General features: G+C 48.7%; 1 protein-coding gene across 1 annotated transcript; it reads left to right on the top strand.

Annotated features, from left to right (window-relative positions):
* Positions 1-2,246: 2,246 nt before the first annotated feature.
* LOC134495580 (integrin alpha-M-like) lies at positions 2,247-18,708 on the top strand. The gene is made up of 7 exons (XM_063301102.1): positions 2,247-2,383; positions 3,198-3,269; positions 5,580-5,707; positions 6,716-6,861; positions 7,077-7,227; positions 16,525-16,669; positions 18,378-18,708. Exons 1-7 carry the CDS (start codon positions 2,332-2,334, stop codon positions 18,530-18,532), a joined length of 849 nt encoding a protein of 282 aa, XP_063157172.1. The 5' UTR covers positions 2,247-2,331; the 3' UTR covers positions 18,533-18,708.
* Positions 18,709-20,332: the final 1,624 nt, after the last annotated feature.

The following is a 20,332-nucleotide window of genomic DNA, read 5'->3' as shown; positions in this document are numbered from 1 at the left end:
GCCTTCTAGCGCTAGCAATTGAAAAACACACTGCATCTATTCTGTCTTTCCCTCCTGATTAGATGTTTCTTGGTAAGAAAAGAGGAAGAAGTGGTGGGAAACTATGACAGAAGAAGTGGGCCAAGAAATGGAAGAGGGAAGAGATGCCGCCTAGGGAACAATCAGATAAAAGAGAAAGGAGCCCGCAACAGAGCAACAGCCAGAGAAAGAAACTTAGGAAGGACCTGCCCTAACTACTCAGGCAGTAAATAGGGAGGATGGGAGATTTGTACTTTCAGACTTGCAAGATTCTATTAATGTAGCCTTACAATAAAGTAGAATTGGCTTATCTGGTTGTGTTTCCTGTCTGGTCTACCTGGGAGGGCTGACACCTTCTAGACTTTTTGCATGAAACAGAAAAAAATGCACTTAGGTTGTTTTGATGATTATAAAAAAAAATAGATAATAGAAAAAGTGAGCTTTTCTTTTGTAACCATAGAGTAAGAGATAACTTTGAAATCTCTGCGGCTTTTGATACCATGGTATCCTTTTGGGTCCGCTCAGGGAGTTGGGGGTGGGTGGCATGGTTCTGCGCTGGTTCACCTCCTTCCTCCAGGGCCAGTCCCAACTGGTGGTGATAGGGAGTGAGAGGTCCAACCCTCAACCCCTCCTTTGTGGGGTGCTGCAGGGTTCGGTTCTCTCTCCTCTCCTATTTAACATCTACATGAAACCGCTGGGTGAGATCATCCATCACCATTGGATGAGGTATCATCAGTATGCTGACGATACTCAATTGTATATCTCCATCCCGGGTGAAGTAAGTGATGCTGTGACCACCCTCTCTGAGTGTCTGTGGGCTGAGGGGGTCTGGATGGCAAACAACAGGCTTCAGCTGAACCCTGGTAAGATGGAGTGGCTGTGGGTTAAGGGCTCTCCCATATCCGGGACTTTGTCATCTTTGGTTCTGGATGGGGTTGCAGTGCCCCAGACAGACCCAGTGCGTAACTTGGGGGTGCTCGTGGACTCACGGCTCCTGCTCGAAGAGCAGGTGGCAGCCGTGGCCAGAAGGGCCTTTGCACAGCTGCATGTTGTGGACCATTTAAGCCCTTTCCTGGATCAGAAGGCCCTTCGGACAGTCACTCATGCCCTTGTTATCTCCCATATAGACTATTGCAATGCGCTCTACATGGGGCTACCCTTGAAGAGTATCTGGAAGCTTCAGCTGGTCCAGAATGCGGCCACATGGGCTATTTTTGGTGCCCCTAGAAGGGCGCATATAACACCTTTGCTACGCGAGCTGCACTGGGTACCAGTTTGCTTCCGGGTCCAATTCAAGGTGTTGGTTATCACCTTTAAAGCCCTACATGGCACGGGACCAGGTTACCTGAGGGACCACCTTTTCCCCGCTTCATCAGCCCGTCCCACTTGGTCATGCAGAGAGGGCATGCTGTGGACCCCGTCAATAAGAGAATTCCAACTGGCGGGGTCCAGGAGGCAGGCCTTCTCTGCAGTGGTGCCCGCCCTGTGGAACATCTTGCCCCCGGAGGTGAGATTAGCCCCATCACTCCTAGACTTCCGGAGGAAATTGAAGACCTGGCTCTGCCATCGGGCTTGGGGCAGGGAGGAGAATAATCATACTTGTGGTTGGCTAATGCCTTGCATAGGCCAATCAAGCCTACGCAAGGACTGAATGAGACCATAGCCATCGGGATTTTATTATATTTGGTAGTTTTTAAAACTGTTTTAGTCTATATTTTATACTGGAATTTTATTGTATAGTTATTGTTTTATGTTGTAAACCGCCCCTCCGAACGAGTCCCTCCATTCGGAGGAGATGGGCGGTGACAAATTTGATAAATAAATAAATAAAACAAATGTTTGTATTTGCTGCAAAAAAAATCAGAAGCTTCTTCTATTTCTTTTTATCTTTTCTTTCTGCACTTTTGTCTTTGTCTTTTTCTCTTCCTTTCTCTTCCTTTTTTTCTTTATTCTGTATGAGCTCTTGTTAGTTTTTATCTCCTTTTTAAAACCTTTAATAAAATTTATACCAAAAAAATAGTATGGAAGACAAGTCTCTTAAGGCTGCCGTGTGTAATCGCTGCACGTGGCAAGAGCAGGCTCTGCAGTTTTTTATTATAGTAAATCAACATGGCCACTGCTTGAGAGTTCAAGGACCTAACGGTGCAAATGTTTGTACACCAGAGAGTGGCTGCTACTGCCAGGAACATGAAGTTGCTTTTTATTCAGATGACTTGTTCTGGTCAGTGCCCTTTCGGCCTCCAGCTTACCCTCAAAACCAGCCTTTGCCCTCAGAGGACAAAAAACTAACAGACAGCAATTTCGAGTCCAGCCATGGGAGCACTTGGAGGTTTTCTTGTCACCTTCCTTTTCCTTGGAGTAGCAGGTGGGTACAAATACTTCAACTACAGCTGGCCCTGTTGTCGAGTAAAGAGAGACGATTGTGTCAGGCAGGAGCTGTTGATGGACACAGAATGGGCAGCTCTGAAGATTCGGCACCTTTTGGTGATCAGTTGGCACAGCTAGTTTTTTAAGGCTAGACTAAAGGCTCCAAGTGGTAGCAGCCACATCATACCTAAGGTTAGGGGGAAATTTTTAGCCCCCCCCCCTCTTGAACTGTGATGTGCCTCTTTTAGAGTTTATGCTATACTTTCCATGTGTGTCCCACTTTAAAGTGCCAGGAAATTGTGCTTCCAGTGTTCAGTCGTGATCAGAGTCGTGATCATTGCCCTGGGGACCACAAATATGGGAACTCAACAGCAGCCTGGGGCCATGGCCCACCCATCCCTAAAAAAACTCCAAACCAAGCCAATGTGGAAACCAACTCTCTCTCAGCCCTAGGAAGGAGGCAAGGGCAAACCACCTCTGAAAAACCTGTCCAAGAAAACTGCAGGGACTTGTCCAGGCAGTCTCTGAGAATCGGACACAACTGAATGGATTAAAAAAAAATACAGTCAAGAAATAGAGATAAAAATGATCAGATCCTTTCAATTTCGTTCCTTCCTCTCTTATATACCTGCATTCACACAATCAATATGCATATACCCACATACAGTGTGTGTATGTATGTGTGTGTGTGTATTGTGTGTGTGTGTGTGTACATACATACATACATAAGCAATGTCTTGGAAAATTAGTATCTTCTGTCCAAAATTGTATTGATATTTTTGACAATGGTTCTCTATTTTCCTCTTGCACAGCGTCAGGAGATGGTTTTGATCTCTCTGAAGCTCTTGCCACAAAAGCTCCTCAGAGAAATCCAAAAAATCAAGGTAAGCAAATAGTGTAAAGATTGAGAATTTGGAAAGAGGAATGCTAGGTCAGCTATCCCCAACACTGATCCTCTGGCATCTTGGACTTCAACTCCCCTACAGAGGTAGCATGAACAATGCATTGTAACTGAAGTCCAAAACAACTGCGGATTCCCAAGCTGGGTAGGGTTATCATATATATTTACTGCCTCAGTGCAAAATTTTTATGCAATGTGTTATTGTTGCTAAAAAAAACCCCTAAGCAGCTTACATCAGAGGAAAATTAAACTATCTTTGTTGTCATCTATTGGTCAGCTGGATCTTTGCAAACCAGAGCTGGTACTTTTGGCTGTATTTCAGGGTTCTGTGTATGTTTAACTCTATAGAAATGAGAAAAACCTATTACTGTATTTACCTGAAAGAAAGACCAGTTTCTTTATCTTTAATAATTTATCTTTAAATGGGAGAGCTCCTAGATTCACTGAAAATAAGTAATGACATCTCTTCTTTTCTATTTAATGTTTGTAGAGTGTGTTGTTTTAAATTTAGGGTTAAGGGTTAACAGTTAGGATAACCCTGTCAAAAGTCAACTTTTTAGAAATCTCAGTTTTCATTTTTGTTAACAAATTGCACTTTTCTGAAGACAGGCTTGGGTATAAGCTATATACAGTATGGTGAGTTGTCATCCATAATTTCTAGCTGTTTATTGATTAGAAATGAAAGGGGTTCGATGTCAGTGCAAATGGGTTGCATCAACCACACTTTGAAAGCAACATAACATCAGGATGATATTAAAGTCATGAAAAGGGCATTCTGTATGTGCTCAAGTGCACTTCTTTATTGTTCATTCACAACATATCAGGATTATTTTGGAAAGATATTTTTTTAAGGATGAGAAAGGATGTTGCCAGCATTTTTTTTGCCTCTAGTAAGATGATAGTATCTTTAAAATTGATGGAACTGGAACCTCAGCCAGTGAAACTTCCCACAATGGAATATTTATTTTATTTATTTATTTATCAGATTTTTATCACCGCCCATCTCCCCCACATGGGGGACCCTGGGCGGTTCACATTAAAAACAATTTAAAATTCAATAAAATTATAAATAATACTAATATTCCAATAAATATAAAATACAATATAAAATACAATAAAATCCAAATAAGGGCAGATCAATTCAGCCCATAAGGGATAAGGCTGGTCCAGGCAGGGCTAGGGAACTAACCGGCCCCAGGAATGGCTCTTCCTCTCCCCACTCCAAGCATGATGACAGAACCAGGTTTTCAGCTGTTTTCTGAAGTCCAGAGGAGAGGGGACCAACCGTATTTCAGGGGGAAGGATGTTCCAAAGGGCGGGAGCTACTGCAGAGAAGGCTCGCCTCCTGGACCCCGCCAGATGGAATTCTCTTGCAGATGGGGTCTGTAGCATACCCTCTCTGCATGACTGGGAGGGATGGGTTGATGTGATGGGGGTGAGACGGTCCCTTAGGTAACCTGGACCCATGCCATGTAGGGCTTTAAAGGTGATAACCAACACCTTGAATTGGAACCGGAAGCAAACTGGCACCCAATGCAGCTCGTGGAGCAGCAGAGTTATATGTGCTGATCTTGAAGCATCTAAAATCATCCACGCAGCCGCATTTTGGACCAGCTGTAGCTTCCGGATACTCTTCAAGGGTAGCCCCATGTAGAGCGCATTACAGTAGTCGATATGGGAGATGATCAGGGCATGAGTGACCGTTCGAAGGGCCTCTTGCTCCAGGAAGGGGCGTAACTGGCGCACAACATGAAGTTGCGCAAAGGCCCTTCTGGCCACGACTGCCACCTGCTCTTTGAGCAGGAGTCGTGAGTCCAAGAGGATCCCCAAGTTACTCACCGAGTCTGTCTGGGGCAGTGCAACCCCATCCAGGACTAAAGATGGTAAATTCCTAGGAGCTGAGGGGCCGTTAACCCACAGCCACTCCATCTTACCAGGGTTCAGCTGAAGCCTGTTGTTCCCCATCCAGACCCCAAGAGCCCCCAGGCACCTGGAAAGGGCAGCCACAGCATCACTTTCTTCTCCCGGGACGGAAATGTATAGCTGAGTATCATCAGCATATTGATGGTACCTCATCCCGTGGAGATGGATGATCTCACCCAGCGGTTTCATGCAGATATTAAAAAGGAGAAGAATATAATTCCAAGTTGAAAAAAATATTCACCAGTTTGTTTAGAAGGTATTAAAATATACAGGAGGCACTCAGCTGGACACTGGCTGTGATAAGCTAAGAATGGAAGAGGATAGCTTTGGCTTTGAAAGGAGAGTCTTTACTTTGCTTCTTTCTCTCCAGATTGTCCAAATGATGCCCGAGACATTGTGTTGCTGATTGATGGGTCAAGCAGCATTACACCTAGGGAATTCCTTGCACTGAAGTTGTTCGTTGGACTCTTCTGTAACTTCTTTCCTGAAGATACTCTGGTCAGTGGAGGGGTGGAGAATCCCAAAGAGGGAACAATTTCTGATGTGGATTGCTATCAGAAGCCAAGTGAATGGGAGGGAATGCACTTTCTGGGAAAACATTTTGTTCTTCTGAGCTGGTCTTCATAAGGCAGGGTGAGGCAGCCCATCATAGACTTGCGGAGGGGGGTGGAATATCTTTGTGGGTCATGGTAAGAACTGGTGAAAGAAAAGAACTTCCCAAGAGGTTTACAATTTAATTTGTAGAGACAAAATAAAAAAGAAAGGAAAAAATAATGAAATAAAACCAACCATGGGGCATTAGGGGATCAGCATCCATTGCAACAGATGTATGGAATATAGTTCTGAGAAAGGAATACATATATGTGTTTGTGTATAACTGTTGTGGGGTTGGGAGAGGTAGATAGAGAATGATGAAAGACAATGGAAATTGCCTTTAGATCAGGTAAAGGCAAAATGGGTAAGAGGCAATGAAAATTGCCTTTAGACCAGCCTTCCCAGCCTAGTGCCCTTCAGATGTGCTGGATTTCAGTTTGCATAATCCTTAGAAAAGGTGGATATGCCAGCTAGATATGATGGGATGGAAGGTGAAGCCAAATATATCTGAAGGATATCTGGCTGGGGAAGGCTGTTTTATGCATAGCGACCTGTAACAACAGCAAAGTCAGATGTGACACAGACATGCCTCCACTGATGTTAACACAGTGACGTGTTTAATTGGTGAGAAAAGGGGTTAATTTTTTTAAATGCTAGCTCAGCAACTCCTTTTTCTCCAGCATGGTCAGATTGAGGTTGGTGACACAGGGTGGTACTCTGGAGAATTAAAAGTTTCAAAAACCTTGAAAGTGGCCAAATAATGTATGTTCCATTGCCATTTGAAAACACCAGCTTGGGAAAGGCTGACCTTGCCTGTTGTGGAAACTCAGCTAATCAATCAATCAATAGGAATTTTTCCAAAGTTCTGGAAGGCTGCTTCCACATTCATCCTCCTTTTCCTTCCCTCCTCAGTTCTCCCTCCTGCAGTTCTCCAACACCTTTCGGGAGCATTTTGACTTCAGACATTTCCAAAACCATCGAAACCTAAACAACCTGCTACAACACGCCAGACAGCTGGGTGGCTCTTCCTACACGGCCACTGCCATCAAGAAAGCTGTGTAGGCCTCTGGGTGTCCTTTCCCCTTCCCCAACCTGGGCCTGGGGACCTTCCTTGCTTTTGTGGGAGCTGGGCAGCCGCTTCCCCTACCATGGAGCTATTGCTGCTGGGGAACGCTCCACCCTTGGAATGTCTGTCTGCTGGGCCAGGAGATGGGTCTGGGAAAGAAGTGGGCAGTGGCACTTCTGTCTCTCTCTCTCTCCCCCCATTTATAAGGGAGCAGTTCACCCCACAGAAAGGCGCTCGCAGCAACGCCAAGAAGTTCCTGGTGGTCGTGACCGACGGGGAGAAAGCCGGGGACCCCTTGGAGTATGCAGAGGTCATCCCGGAGGCTGACAGGGCTAGAATCACACGCTTCGCTGTTGGGGTGAGGTCTGGCTTGTTTGCCTGTCTTGCAATTTATTTCCGCATTTTGCTATCCCGCCCTTTAGCTCAGGGGGCTTAGATCAGCGTTTCTCAACCTTGGCAACTTGAAGATGGGTGGATTTCAATTCCCAGAATCCCCTAGCCAGCATGAAGAGAGTTGGTGTGTCCAACTTTCCCCCCATTGGTCCTCCTCTCCAATTGTCCATGTCCTCCTTTGCCTGGTCAGGCAAAGTAACCTGGTAACCCTAGTAGTTGGGGTGAGTGTGGGGCCTGGTTATCCCACCCTTCTCCCTTTAAACGTAACCATTCCTAGATTAATTCTTGTTTTGTTAGAATTAATGGAGGTATTGTGGGATGTTGTTTTGTTTGGTCTGTGTGAGTGTGAATACGTGCTTATTGCTTAGACTGTTATGTCTGAACTACTTTTATTGGATGGAATTTTGTAATTACTGGGTTCTTTGGATTTGTACCACACCTTTGTAAAGGCACAGATTAATAACTATTATTATCACACGTTATCATCATTGCTACCAGAATAAAAACAGTCATTGGCTTCAGCCCAGTGCTAGTCCAGGAAAAAAAAATACATGTAATATGGGGATAATATCCTGGGGAGAGCTAAAAGGGATAGTATAGAGCTTTTTCACCAATTTGCCTTCTGCTGTACGGATGTTTTGTGTCGGATCATAGCACCCATTTTACTAGTAAGCAAATCTCCCCTTCCCACAGCAACCATTTTGTGAGTATGCCCACATCACACTCTCAGACTTTCAAATGTACTCAGAAAGGTTGTCTGTCTGTGATACAGGTAATCCTCGTTTAGCGACCACATCAGTTAGCGACCACAGTTACGACAGTGATGAAGAAGTAACTTTGTGACCACTCTTTGCATCTAATGACCTTTGCAGGTCAGTAAAGCAAACGAAAACTGAAGTAAGATCATAAGCATAGTTGCAGTTTCACTTAGCGGCCACTTTGCTTAATGACTGAGTTACCGGTCCCAATTGTGGTAGCTAAACAAGGACTACCTGTATTTTAAAAGCTAGGGTTAAGCATAAAAGTTTTCCAATTGCAACCGCTTCCCAAAGTTTCAAGAGGGCCAGGCGTGCAATCAGGTAGCAACCGAGAGGAATCTTTTCTTGCTTATCGAGTCTGCAGACTTCAAAGGCTGATTGGAAACTGTGTTTTACAGAAAATCAGTCCAGCCTGGTAAAGCTTAATAATTAACCTATTTGAAACCTAGAGTAGTAGTTGATCTGTAATTATCAACATCTGCAAACTGAAGATGTCACCCTTACAGATTTTGTCGGAGCTGTTTTGGTGTTGCTTTGTGATAGATAATACACCAGTTACCCGCAACTTGACTGCAAGCACCTATGCCAGTTTATCAGGCAGAGGCTCCATTTTCTGGTTGCCCTCCTTGGTAAATCCTTTCCCCCTGATTTTGCCTGTTGAGGATGCTGTAACATTAGACCCTGCAACAATGTTCACCTTCCCTTCCAGATTTCCTGGATTAAAAATTAAATTTCTGAGTGTGGTGATGGATGTGTTAGTGCAGTGTTTCTCAAAGCTGGCAACTTTAAGACATGTGGACTTCAGTTCCCAGAATTCCGCAGCCAGCATTCTGGGAGTTGAAGTCCACGTCTTAAAGTTGCCAATTTTGAGAAACACTGTGTTTCTTTGCTTAAACTGAGAGCCAGGGGTCTAGTGGTTCAGGTGTCGGTTTAGGGCAGGGGAAACCTTTTTGGAGATAAGGAGGGATATTTGGAATAATGATAGCATGTAATTACACAATATAGCAATATAGACTTAATCATTATTCCTTATGGAAAACTTGAAGGAGCCTGCAAAACTATGCTCTGCTTTGGTAACACCGCAAGTGCTCGCAACATTCCTGAATGAAGCATGATTGGTTGAAGGTGGGTTGGTTAAACACAAGCTCAGGTAGCAGATGAAGATATTTGGCCAGGATTCCCATCCTTTCCTCTCTGTTTTGCAGACCAGCAACTTAGCCACCCTTTGCAATCTTGGACATCTGGCTTGTTTCTACCAATTTCTGTAACTTTGTTGTCCCTCTATTATCTGTAGAATTATTTTAAGCTGTTAAGAGTTATTTATTTATTTATTTGTCAAATTTGTCACCGCCCATCTCTTCCGAACAGAGGAACTCTGGGTGGTTTACAATATAAAACAATACACAATAAAATTTCAATATAAAACACATTATAAAACAATTTCGCAGAGCTACCAAATATAATATGATCAGAAATAACAAATTCAACCTGTATCTGTCATGAGTGCCGTTGAGCTAAAGTCATCAGCGCAATGGCACTCATGACAATGACAAGGAAATAGGTGAAGGGGTACAAGTTAAGTAGCCATCAACCCACAACGACTAACGGCTAACAAACAATAGCTAAACGGATCACGGAGCCACCTAAGCCATCAGCGGCAATACAACGGGGATCGCCCAGCTGAAAGCAATCAGCAGAAGAATGAAAACCTGAGGATGGGCGATCCTGGAAACCCTCAACCAATGGCAGGGCAACGCATGGGACAAAGGGGGGTGACGTGACCGAGAGCGAGGGGGCGCTGACCGGCGCGGGGTATTTAAACCCCGCACCGGCGCGCTCCTGTCACTCTCAGCTTTTTTCTACCAACGTTGTACCTACCCTGAAATAAACCAGAGCCTGCTTTGCAAACCAGTGTCTGAACGTTATTCAGAGGTAGGCAGCGCATGACATAAAGCTGAGAGTCATAAACTCAGCCTCGCCGAGCCCCACCGGACGACAACGAGCCGCGGGAGGAGTAGACGGCGAGAAGACCAGCAAGATGAGGCCGGAACGACGCGGGCAAGGAGGGCGAGCCGCGCGGCAAGAGACAGAGGAGGACCGACCGAGGCCAGAGGCACCGCGGACTCCCGGAGCCATGGACGCCCACCCCACCCGACCCGAGCCTCAGCTCCAACCCCAAGGGGAGATGGCGACGGAGGCAACCCGACCGCGGGAGGGAGCAGCACGACTTCCGAAACCAGCGGAGGACCCCGCGCCCCACATCGCACCCCAGCAACGGGCGTGGAGCGACAGCCCCACGGTGAGCGACACGGAGAAGGACGACGGAGACACCCATCAGACGGAGGAGGAAGCGGACCCGCGGCGGAGGGACGATGAACCCCACCGGCAACCCACCCCCGAGGACGCGCCAACGGAACCGGCCCCAGCGGCGGCGCGGGCTGTGGACGAGGAGGCACGAGCTGAACTCGCGGCCATGCGGGCTCAGCTGACGGAACTCCGGACCATGCTCCAGGCGCTCATGCCCCCCGCGCCACCCAACGACGTCCCCGCACAAGCCCACACCCCGAGCGAAGCACCGAACCCACACGGGCCAGCAGAGAGCCAGCAGACGGCACAGGCGGCCGACACCACACCCCGGGAAGCGAGAGGCGGGGCCGCACAAAACGCCCGGGCCCCAAAGGACTTCCCCATCTTTTTCGATGGGACCCCCTCAAAACTCTCGTTTTTCGTGACCAACGCTAGGGAGTTCATGGGGAGGCACGGACACTCCTATGACTCCGAGGCCGACAAGATCGCCGCCGTGGCGATCAAACTCCAAGACAGGGCGGCGGACTGGTACGTCCAACTGTACGAGTCCAGCTCCCCCGCCCTCGCCACCTTCCCTGCTTTCATCAAAGAGATGAAAAACTACTTCGAAGACCCCCTAGCTAAAGTACGGGCGAAAAGCGCACTCCAGAGACTTAAACAGGGCACACGCACGGTCCCTGACTACGCCCTGGAGTTCAAAGCCCTCGCGGGAAAGGTCTGCGACTGGTCTGAGACCACCCTGCTGGAAATCTTCAAAAGGGGGCTCAACCGCGACGTTCTCCAATGGGCCCTCTACCGCGACGACCCAGAAACGTTACACGGGTGGATCCACCTCGCGGGGAAAGCCGAACACGCGCACCGCACCTTCCTGATGACAACCACGGAAGACACAAACTATGTCGGGAAAAAGGTACCCGCACCACACGGGGGGATGGCCGGCCCCATATACCCAAAAAAGAAGTTCAACCGGGAGCCCTGCGGGAGGTGTGGCAAATTAGGGCACAAGACGGCGGATTGCTTCGCCAACCGACCGCCGACCAGCGCGCCCAAGCCCGCCCCGAAAATCAGCCCCAAACCACCCAACCCGGGGCCGCCCCCTCACCGCCGAATGACCGTGGCCACAGCGACACCGGAAGAGGGCTGGGACGCTTACTGGGGGGAAGAGGACAATACCGACCCCGACCAGCCGGCGGGAAATGCTCCCCGCTTGCTCTGAGACGCGTGGCGAGGCAGGCGGTGGAACAGCAACGCGGACCACCTCAACGAAACGACAAAAGCTCCGTAATATTGGCAGCAATTCAACTCTCTGCCGGCAACGGAGCCACCACGGCCGCGGCACTAGTGGACTCGGGGTGCTCAAAAAACCTCATCCACCCCGACCTAGTCGCCAAACTCGACCTCCGCTGCTTCCCCCTCCCCACGCCGCTGGCATTCCACCAGCTGGACGGCTCTACAGCGGGAGGGAAACCAGCCACGCTACAAACCGAGCCGGTCACCCTGCAAATGGGCACTCACACCGAGCGCACATCGTTCGTAGTCACGCCCATCGGACGGCCCATTGCAGTCCTGGGGATGCCATGGCTCGCGAAAAACAACCCGCGGATCAACTGGGCGACCCGCACCTTCACATTCGGCGACGGCGAGTATCGAGCACCAGTACCAGCTGGCAAAAGCAACCCCACGGTAGGACGAGCGGAGGCGACCACACAAGACAATGCCGCTACCACAGCAGACCTACCAGAACAATACGCCGACTTCTCCGAGGTCTTCGGAGAGGCAGAAGCCGACCAACTACCCCCCCACCGCAAGACGGATTGCCGGATCGACCTACTGCCCGACGTCCCCTTACCTAGACCAAAGATCTATTCGATGACCCCGAAGGAGATGGCAACCCTCCGGGAGTTCATCGATAAAAACCTAGACAGGGGATTCATAGAGCCAGCATGCTCACCGGTCGGAGCCCCCGTCTTATTCCGGGAGAAGAAAGACGGGACCCTACGGCTCTGCACCGACTACCGGGGCCTAAACGCGGCTTCCCTGTCCAACAAATACCCCTTACCCCTGGTGAAGGACATGCTCGCCCACCTGTCCACGGGCAAAGTCTTTTCCAAATTGGACCTTCGCGAGGCGTACTATCGCATCCGAATCAGGGAGGGGGACGAATGGAAGACGGCGTTTAACTGCCCCCTAGGCGCGTTCCAGTACAAGGTACTGCCCTTCGGACTCGCGGGGGCCCCTGGGGTGTTCATGCAGCTCATCAATGAGGTACTGCATGAACATCTGTTTAAAGGGGTCCTGGTCTACATCGACGACGTCCTCATTTACACAAAAACGCACGAGGAACACGTAACCTTAGTCAGGCATGTCCTCGACAAGCTCAGAAGGGCGCAGCTCTATGCAAAGCCTACAAAGTGCGAGTTTCACAAAGAGCGCCTAGACTATTTGGGGTATCGAATCTCCGGGGACGGCATCGAAATGGACCCCGCAAAAGTCGAAGCGGTGCTAAACTGGGAGCGGCCCCGCAACAGACGGCAACTACAGAGCTTCCTGGGATTCGCGAATTTCTACAGGTCATTCGCCCGGGGGTTCGCTGAGATAGCCCTCCCCTTAACGGACCTCCTCAAAACCAAAGGGGTGGGGGACACCCGACGCGCCAAGAACCCAGGCACAGTGCTGAATTGGACTCCCGCGTGCCAGACCGCATTCGACAAGCTGAAAGCGCTGTTCACGACGGAGCCAATCCTCGCGCACCCGGACCCAGAACGGCCGTTCGTGGTCCAAGCCGACGCCTCAGACTTCTCCCTGGGAGCCATCCTGCTACAAAAAGACTCCACGGGGCTCCTGAAACCATGCGCCTACCTGTCAAGGAAGTTCTCCGAGACAGAGAGGCGATGGCACGTCTGGGAGAAAGAAGCCTTCGCGGTGAAATCGGCACTAGAGACATGGCGACACCTACTCGAGGGAGCCACCCAACCATTCGAGGTCTGGACGGACCACCGGAACCTCGAGGCCCTACGAACGCCTAGACGCCTTAGCCCAAAACAGGTCCGATGGGCCCAATTCTTCAGCCGCTTTGATTTCCAACTGAAGTTCATGCCGGGCAAGAAGAACTTCCTGGCCGACGCCCTCTCCCGGCTGCCCCAAGACGAAGAGCCCGCCCCAGACACCATTGGGACGGTCCTATCCGCCTCGCAACTGGGGATGGCCGTGACCACCCGAAGCGGCGCACGGAGGCAGCTCGACGCTACGGCGCAGCCGACGGCGGGACAACCGGCGACGGAAAGAAGCCAACCGCAACTACCAGGGGGAATGCGCAAGGACCTCGCCGCCGCCCTCAAAACCGACCCCTGGTTCCTGGCAAACCCCGACAAGGTAACGATGGCGCAAGACCTGGCATGGGGGGAAGGCAGAATCTACGTCCCGGACTCGCAACGCCAGGCGATCTTGCATAGGTCACACGACGCCAAGCAAGCGGGACACTTTGGGTTCCTCAAGACCCTACACCTAACACGGCGCCAATTCTGGTGGCCCGCGCTCAGGCGAGACGTAAAAACCTACGTGGCGTCCTGCCCAACGTGCGCTAGGGCCAAACGGGCACCAGGCAAACCCGCGGGGCTACTGCAACGGGTGGCAGAACCCTCCCGCCCATGGGAGGAAATCTCTATGGATTTTATAGTGGACCTCCCACCCAGCCAGAAGAAAACGGCCATTTGGGTGGTGAAGGACTACTTCTCAAAGCAGGCCCACTTCATCCCCTGCACGTCGGTCCCATCCTCACAACAACTAGCCAAACTCTTCCTCATCCACGTGTACAGGCTACACGGATGTCCCGCACGTGTGGTGACCGACAGGGGCACACAGTTCACCTCCAAATTCTGGCGGGCCTTCCTGAAGCTGACGGGGACCCAACAGGCCCTATCTACGGCTTGGCATCCGCAGACGGACGGAGCCACTGAGGTTCTTAATGCCACCTTAGAGCAATTTATACGATCATACACGAACTACCACCAAGACGACTGGGCTGACCTGCTCCCGTTCGCCGAAGTCGCATACAATAACGCCGTCCACACGAGCACGGGGAAAACCCCGTTCGAAGTAGTCTCGGGGCGCGACTTCGTCCCCATCCCGGAGCTACCTCAACCCCCGGAACCCCAGGTGGACGCCAGCGACTGGGGACGGAAGATCGCGGAAGCATGGCCAGTAATCACGGCGGCGCTAAAGGAGGCACAGGCTGCTTACAAAGAGCAGGCCGACAAGCACCGGCGCCTACAACCGACGTTCCAGGCGGGGGATATGGCCTATCTCTCCACCAAGTTCCTAAAGTCAACCCAACCCTCGAAAAAACTGGGGCCTAAGTACATCGGGCCGTTCCGAGTCACGCAAATAGTGAACCCGGTAGCAATACGCCTGGACCTGCCACACAACCTCCGGAGGCTCCACCCGGTGTTCCACACCAGCCTCCTAAAACCGGCAACCACCTCCCGATGGCACCCAAGCACGCCACAGCCCGCACCGCTCATGATCGACGGGCAACACCACTTCGAGATAAGGGACATCCTCGACTCCCGCAAGCAACGAGGAACCCTACACTATCTGGTCAGGTGGAAACACTTCCCCCACCCGGAATGGGTGGCGGCGCACAACGTTAACGCGCCTGACCTGACCAGAGCATTTCACCGGGCATACCCCGACAAACCGCAACCAAGGTCAGCAAAACCAAACCCCCCCCGCAGGCCTCCCCCCGCCTCCCGTGCCCCAAGGGAAAGGGCCCCCCCCAAGCCCGCGACTTGGGTGGACCTTCCCCCCCCCGGGACTCACTCCCCCCGCCCCGGGCCCACGGGGTGGTGACAAACGATCGCCAGCACCCTCCCCCCGCCCCCCGGCCGCGGGGGAGTGGCAAGCAAGTCAACAGGGCAACCTGGGGGCAACGCCCAAGAGACACAACAAAGGCGACGCACTCTAAATAAGAAAAGAAGGGCCCTACCTGGAGCTGAGAAGCACCCGACCAGCCACGCCTCTCGCCTCGCCGAACTGAGCCAAACAAACAGGGTGTGGCTGGAGCATGCGCACGCCAGGTCAGAACCCGAGCATGCGCACCATGGACACACCCTGGGAAGGCACGTGGTAGAGGGAGGAGCAAAGGGAGGGGCGACAACTACTCCGGCGGGAACTTTGAAAAAAAAAAAAAAAAAAAATGTGACATTTTGACAGCTCCATGGGGAAAACCCAGAAACCCGGGGGAGAACACTATTCGGAAAGGGGGCAGTATGTCATGAGTGCCGTTGAGCTAAAGTCATCAGCGCAATGGCACTCATGACAATGACAAGGAAATAGGTGAAGGGGTACAAGTTAAGTAGCCATCAACCCACAACGACTAACGGCTAACAAACAATAGCTAAACGGATCACGGAGCCACCTAAGCCATCAGCGGCAATACAACGGGGATCGCCCAGCTGAAAGCAATCAGCAGAAGAATGAAAACCTGAGGATGGGCGATCCTGGAAACCCTCAACCAATGGCAGGGCAACGCATGGGACAAAGGGGGGTGACGTGACCGAGAGCGAGGGGGCGCTGACCGGCGCGGGGTATTTAAACCCCGCACCGGCGCGCTCCTGTCACTCTCAGCTTTTTTCTACCAACGTTGTACCTACCCTGAAATAAACCAGAGCCTGCTTTGCAAACCAGTGTCTGAACGTTATTCAGAGGTAGGCAGCGCATGACAGTATCCACCACTGTTCCTTCCAAACTGAGCACCTGCATCTTGGTTAAGGGACATTGCCAGCAGATGTAGCAACAGTGAGGGAAGCAGGGTTAGCCCCAGAGTGTTTTTGCAGGCCCTTTTAGATACTCAGAAAATGCTATGAAGAAAGGACTAATTCTGGTTAGCTAGGGAATGTGGAACAAAAAACACAAATGCTGTCCTCAGTGGTACAGCCAACAACTTGCAATCGGGTCTTTTACAGAGCTTGAGGAAAATATATGAAATTCAGGCAGCAATGTTTCCTATAATTGTAGGGCATTAGAAACTTGGAGGCAATGAATTCTGGGCCATAGGTAGTCCCTGAAACTTACTGTTCACCATCTAACTGGGTAGAGGGCTAAGTATGGGTGAACCCAACCTTCTCCTTCATTTCTACAGACTTCCTTGGACCATCAGTACTCAATGGTCTTTCACTGACTTTTTTTTTTCCTGGAAGGTTGGTCCGCTGTTCTCAAGCCGAATAGTCCAGCGGGAGCTTCACGCCATGGCTTCCCACCCTGCCACGGAGCATACCTTTGTCCTGAGACAGTTCTCAGATCTCATAGATATCCAACTGAAAGAGAAGATTTGTGCCAGTCACGGTAATAGGATTTGGGATCTTGGAGAACAGAGAGGAGCACCCATCCATATACGCAGAAAGGGCTAAGTGTACCCTGCAATTCTATGCATGTATTATAGTGATGTTGCAGTGAGGACTGTTCCTGATTAGTAATTCAAACATTTAACAGTTTTTACCCAAATAGTCCATTCACTTTCTCTTCCCATAACCTTTTCTACAGCAGATTTTGATATTCTGTGGCCCCTGCGTAGACTTTTTACCAGGGTTTTTTTTTTTTACCTCCTGTAAACCATGGAGTTCTCCCAGGCTAGTTGATATCTTCTTATTGTACATGGATTGTGCTGTTTTGGCTACTAAAGCATTGGCACTCATGACTGAATATCAAAGATTGCAGGAATTATTTTAGCTGCTGTATGTACTTTTCTAAACAGTAAAGACCAGATGAATTATTTGATTAATAATGATTCCATTCGCACAAAAATTAATCTGAGGAATTTAATTCCAGATGTGGTGATGGCCACCACATAAATGGCTTCACAATGGCATCAGATCAATAAATGGAGGCAAAGCTTAGTAACGTCTCCCATGGTAGCTGAATTAACTTGCCACATTCCAAGGGAAGGCAAAATTGCCTCTGGGTCTGACTTGAATGGGATGGTGCTCATGAATTTGCAGGAAAATGAACTCAGCAACTGGTGATCTTGGCTGATTTTGAAAAGCTATGCAGAGCAAAACCTGGTTGAGACTTGGATAGAAGTCCACTGCAAAATACTAGGATTGTATGTTAGATTAGATACAGAAGTTGAAAATATATCTTGGGAGAAGGCAATGGCAAATCACTTCCAAACTACGTGGGCATGTCCAGGAAGTCACCAGGAGTCAGGCTTAACCTGAAGGAAGCTTTACCTTTTAATACTAATCATGAGAAGTAAATCACTGCCAAGTAAAGGAAGATAATTTTATTAAGCATCTCAAGATAAACGAGTTGCCAATTTTTCACCTTAACAAAACTCTTGCCCCTTAATTGCTGTAATGTGATGGACAAAAATTCAGCCATAGACTATGCACTTCTCAGGGGTAGAAATAGTTCTTGTTAGTCACTGCCTGCTTTTTCATGTTAGTTAAAATCCTAACAGTTATAACCCCTTTCCCAAATTGACAGCCATGTGGCTGAACCCTTAATTGCTGCATACACCTCTGGGTTGCCAGTGTAGGGCTCTACATACAGGTAGTCCTCACTTAACAGTGATGGCTCAGACCTATGACGGTGCTGGAAAAAAACAACTTACAACTGGTCCTCATACTTATGACCATTGCAGCATCCCCACAGTCATATGATCACGATTTGGGTGCTTGGCAATCAGTTCACATTTACAACTGTCACGCATCCTGTGGTCATGTCATCACAATTTTCTACCTTCCTGGCCAGCTTCTGGCAAGCAAAATCAATGGGGGACTGTGTGATTCGCTTAATGACCATGTGGTTTGCTTAATACCCAGTGATTCACTTAACAACCGCCCCCAAAAAGGCTGTAAAATTGGGTCAGATTCGCTGAGTGACTGCTTTGCTTAGCAACTGAAATTCCTGGCCCAGTTGTGGTTGTTAAGTGAGGACTACCTGTATACTGCAAAGGGTGGGGTGGTGGTGAGGAAAGAATGATGGCAATTGATTTTGTATGAAAAGTTGCAGTGGCAGATTGGTGTGAGAAAGTTTGCTTTGTGTCTTCTAGGCACCACGGTTCCACAGCCCACATTAGCACCCCCGATTTCCTGTGCCTCATGCTCTGATCCCCAAGTGCTGCAGAAACTGGAGCAAGTGATGCGAGCCCTGGATCAAGTAAAATCCAAGCTGGACCTGCTTGTTGCCAAGGATGGGAAATGTTAGTTCACACGGTTAATGTAGTTGCAGCAGGAGGAGAGTGATGGAAAGAAAAATGGGACAAGCTTAGAGAGTTATATTTGATTCAGACTAAACCGAGGAGCTAAACCTGACTGAATTTAATCTGGATTCCAATATGATGCTGAAGATCCTTTGAGGCCAATAAAACCATTAGATTATCAGTCTTGTATCTGCTTTTTTTTTTAATATAGCAACAATATATTCCCTTCCTGAAGAAAACCAGAGATGACCTAGGAGACACTACACAGACATGGTTACAAAAATAGGTGTAAAAACATGTTATAAACCCAAGAATCAAAGAAAACAATAGGAAGAAGACAGGCTCTGCCCTAATTTCTTGGGGTATGAGAAAGAGAGAGAGAGAGAAGGGAAAATGCAGGAGGGTTTGAAGACTGATGTCAGCCCTTTGAGGTAGGCCAGATCAGGAAACCAACTCCCCAAATTTGACTTAAATTATACTTATTGATACAGGCTGTAGTAACAGAATTTTGAAGGTCTGACTGTGCTTTTCCTTCTCTTCCCCTTACACCCCATGGAATTAGAGCAGAGCCAGCCTAGGTTTCTTCCTAGCATTTTCTTTGTTTCTCAGGTCTACATGTTTTTGTGCATGGTTTGTGTAGCCATCTCAGCACAGTTGCTCCAAAATCATATCTGTGGCTCTCTACACACCCTCATCAATGCCCAATATGCTGTGAGAGCTTTATTTACTGAGTCTTACAGCAGGAATAGGGAGCAGGTAGCCCTCCATATGTTGAACGCCAACTTCCAGAAGCCTTAGGTAATATGACTAACAGTAAGAGATGACGGGAGCTGCAGTTTAGCATCAGCTCAAAAACCACATAATGCCCAGTCTGATTTGCAACATCAATTCAATCCACATCTTGAAGCATCATGAGCAAAAAACATGCAAAAAAGTTAATCCTGCGTGCACCCCTATGCAGTTTTACTCAGACGTAATCTCCCTTGGCTTTAAGGGAGGTTGTTTCCAGATATCAGATGATTATATCTAAAAATCCTATGATAGACAATTAATCCATTATACAGAGAGAATGTATGTAGGTTTTTCTCTCCCGTAACATGAAGAACTCAAGGTTATTCAGTGAAATGGATTGGCAACATATTTAAGAAAGATGGAAATATGTATAATTCAATGTATAATTACTATTTCAAATTCACTGTTACAAATGTGCTGATGCACTCTCAGATAGCTTTCAGAAAGGATTAGTCAAATCCAGAAAACAATGATAGTGGTTAATAATCCGGATGGCTAAAATGCAACTTTCATGCTCAGAAGCCGCATATCACTGATCCTGAGTAGCACTGAGACACTAACAGCAGGAAAGGTTTCTTTTCTTCAACTCCTGTTTGAATTTTCAAGGCGAATTTGGCTAATCCCTGTATGGAAAAGGGTGTTTAAAAAAAGAGTTATGTCAAAAACTTTTTAAAAAAGTCTTTCCCTAAAGGGTTGGACAGTTATAACCACAGCCTGGAGAAAAGCTGAAAATGTGTTTAGTGGCAGAATTTTGGTCATTACATGCTCGATAATTAAAGTATACATAATATAACTTTCTCACTGAGGATCACAGGTAGGGGCATCGAAGAAGTCAAGATGGCAGTCCCAGCTGTGTGATGGAAGCCTGCCCCTTTACATGCATTGATGGGACTGTTACTGTACAGTTACCATCCTTTTTGTACACCCCACCCCAGGGAGGCACTTGATCACAGCTGATGGAATCCCACAGTTCCAAACAAGAGTGGAGAGTTTCCAGATCCTTCTTGGTACCT

This window comes from Candoia aspera, chromosome 4, assembly GCF_035149785.1.
Source record: "Candoia aspera isolate rCanAsp1 chromosome 4, rCanAsp1.hap2, whole genome shotgun sequence".
Taxonomy (NCBI): Eukaryota; Metazoa; Chordata; class Lepidosauria; order Squamata; family Boidae; genus Candoia; species Candoia aspera.
Note: the sequence above shows the minus strand (reverse complement) of the source record. Positions and strands in the feature narration are given on the sequence as shown.

What these genes read in the sequence shown, in the direction of transcription:
- LOC134495580 (XM_063301102.1), top strand. Translation starts at nt 2,332, where the DNA reads ATGGGAGCACTTGGAGGTTTTCTTGTCACCTTCCTTTTCCTTGGAGTA. An exon ending in CCTTTTCCTTGGAGTAGCAG is followed by an intron (nt 2,384 to 3,197) that starts GTGGGTACAAAT and finishes CCTCTTGCACAG; the next exon opens with CGTCAGGAGATGGTTTTGAT. An exon ending in TCACACGCTTCGCTGTTGGG is followed by an intron (nt 7,228 to 16,524) that starts GTGAGGTCTGGC and finishes TTTTCCTGGAAG; the next exon opens with GTTGGTCCGCTGTTCTCAAG.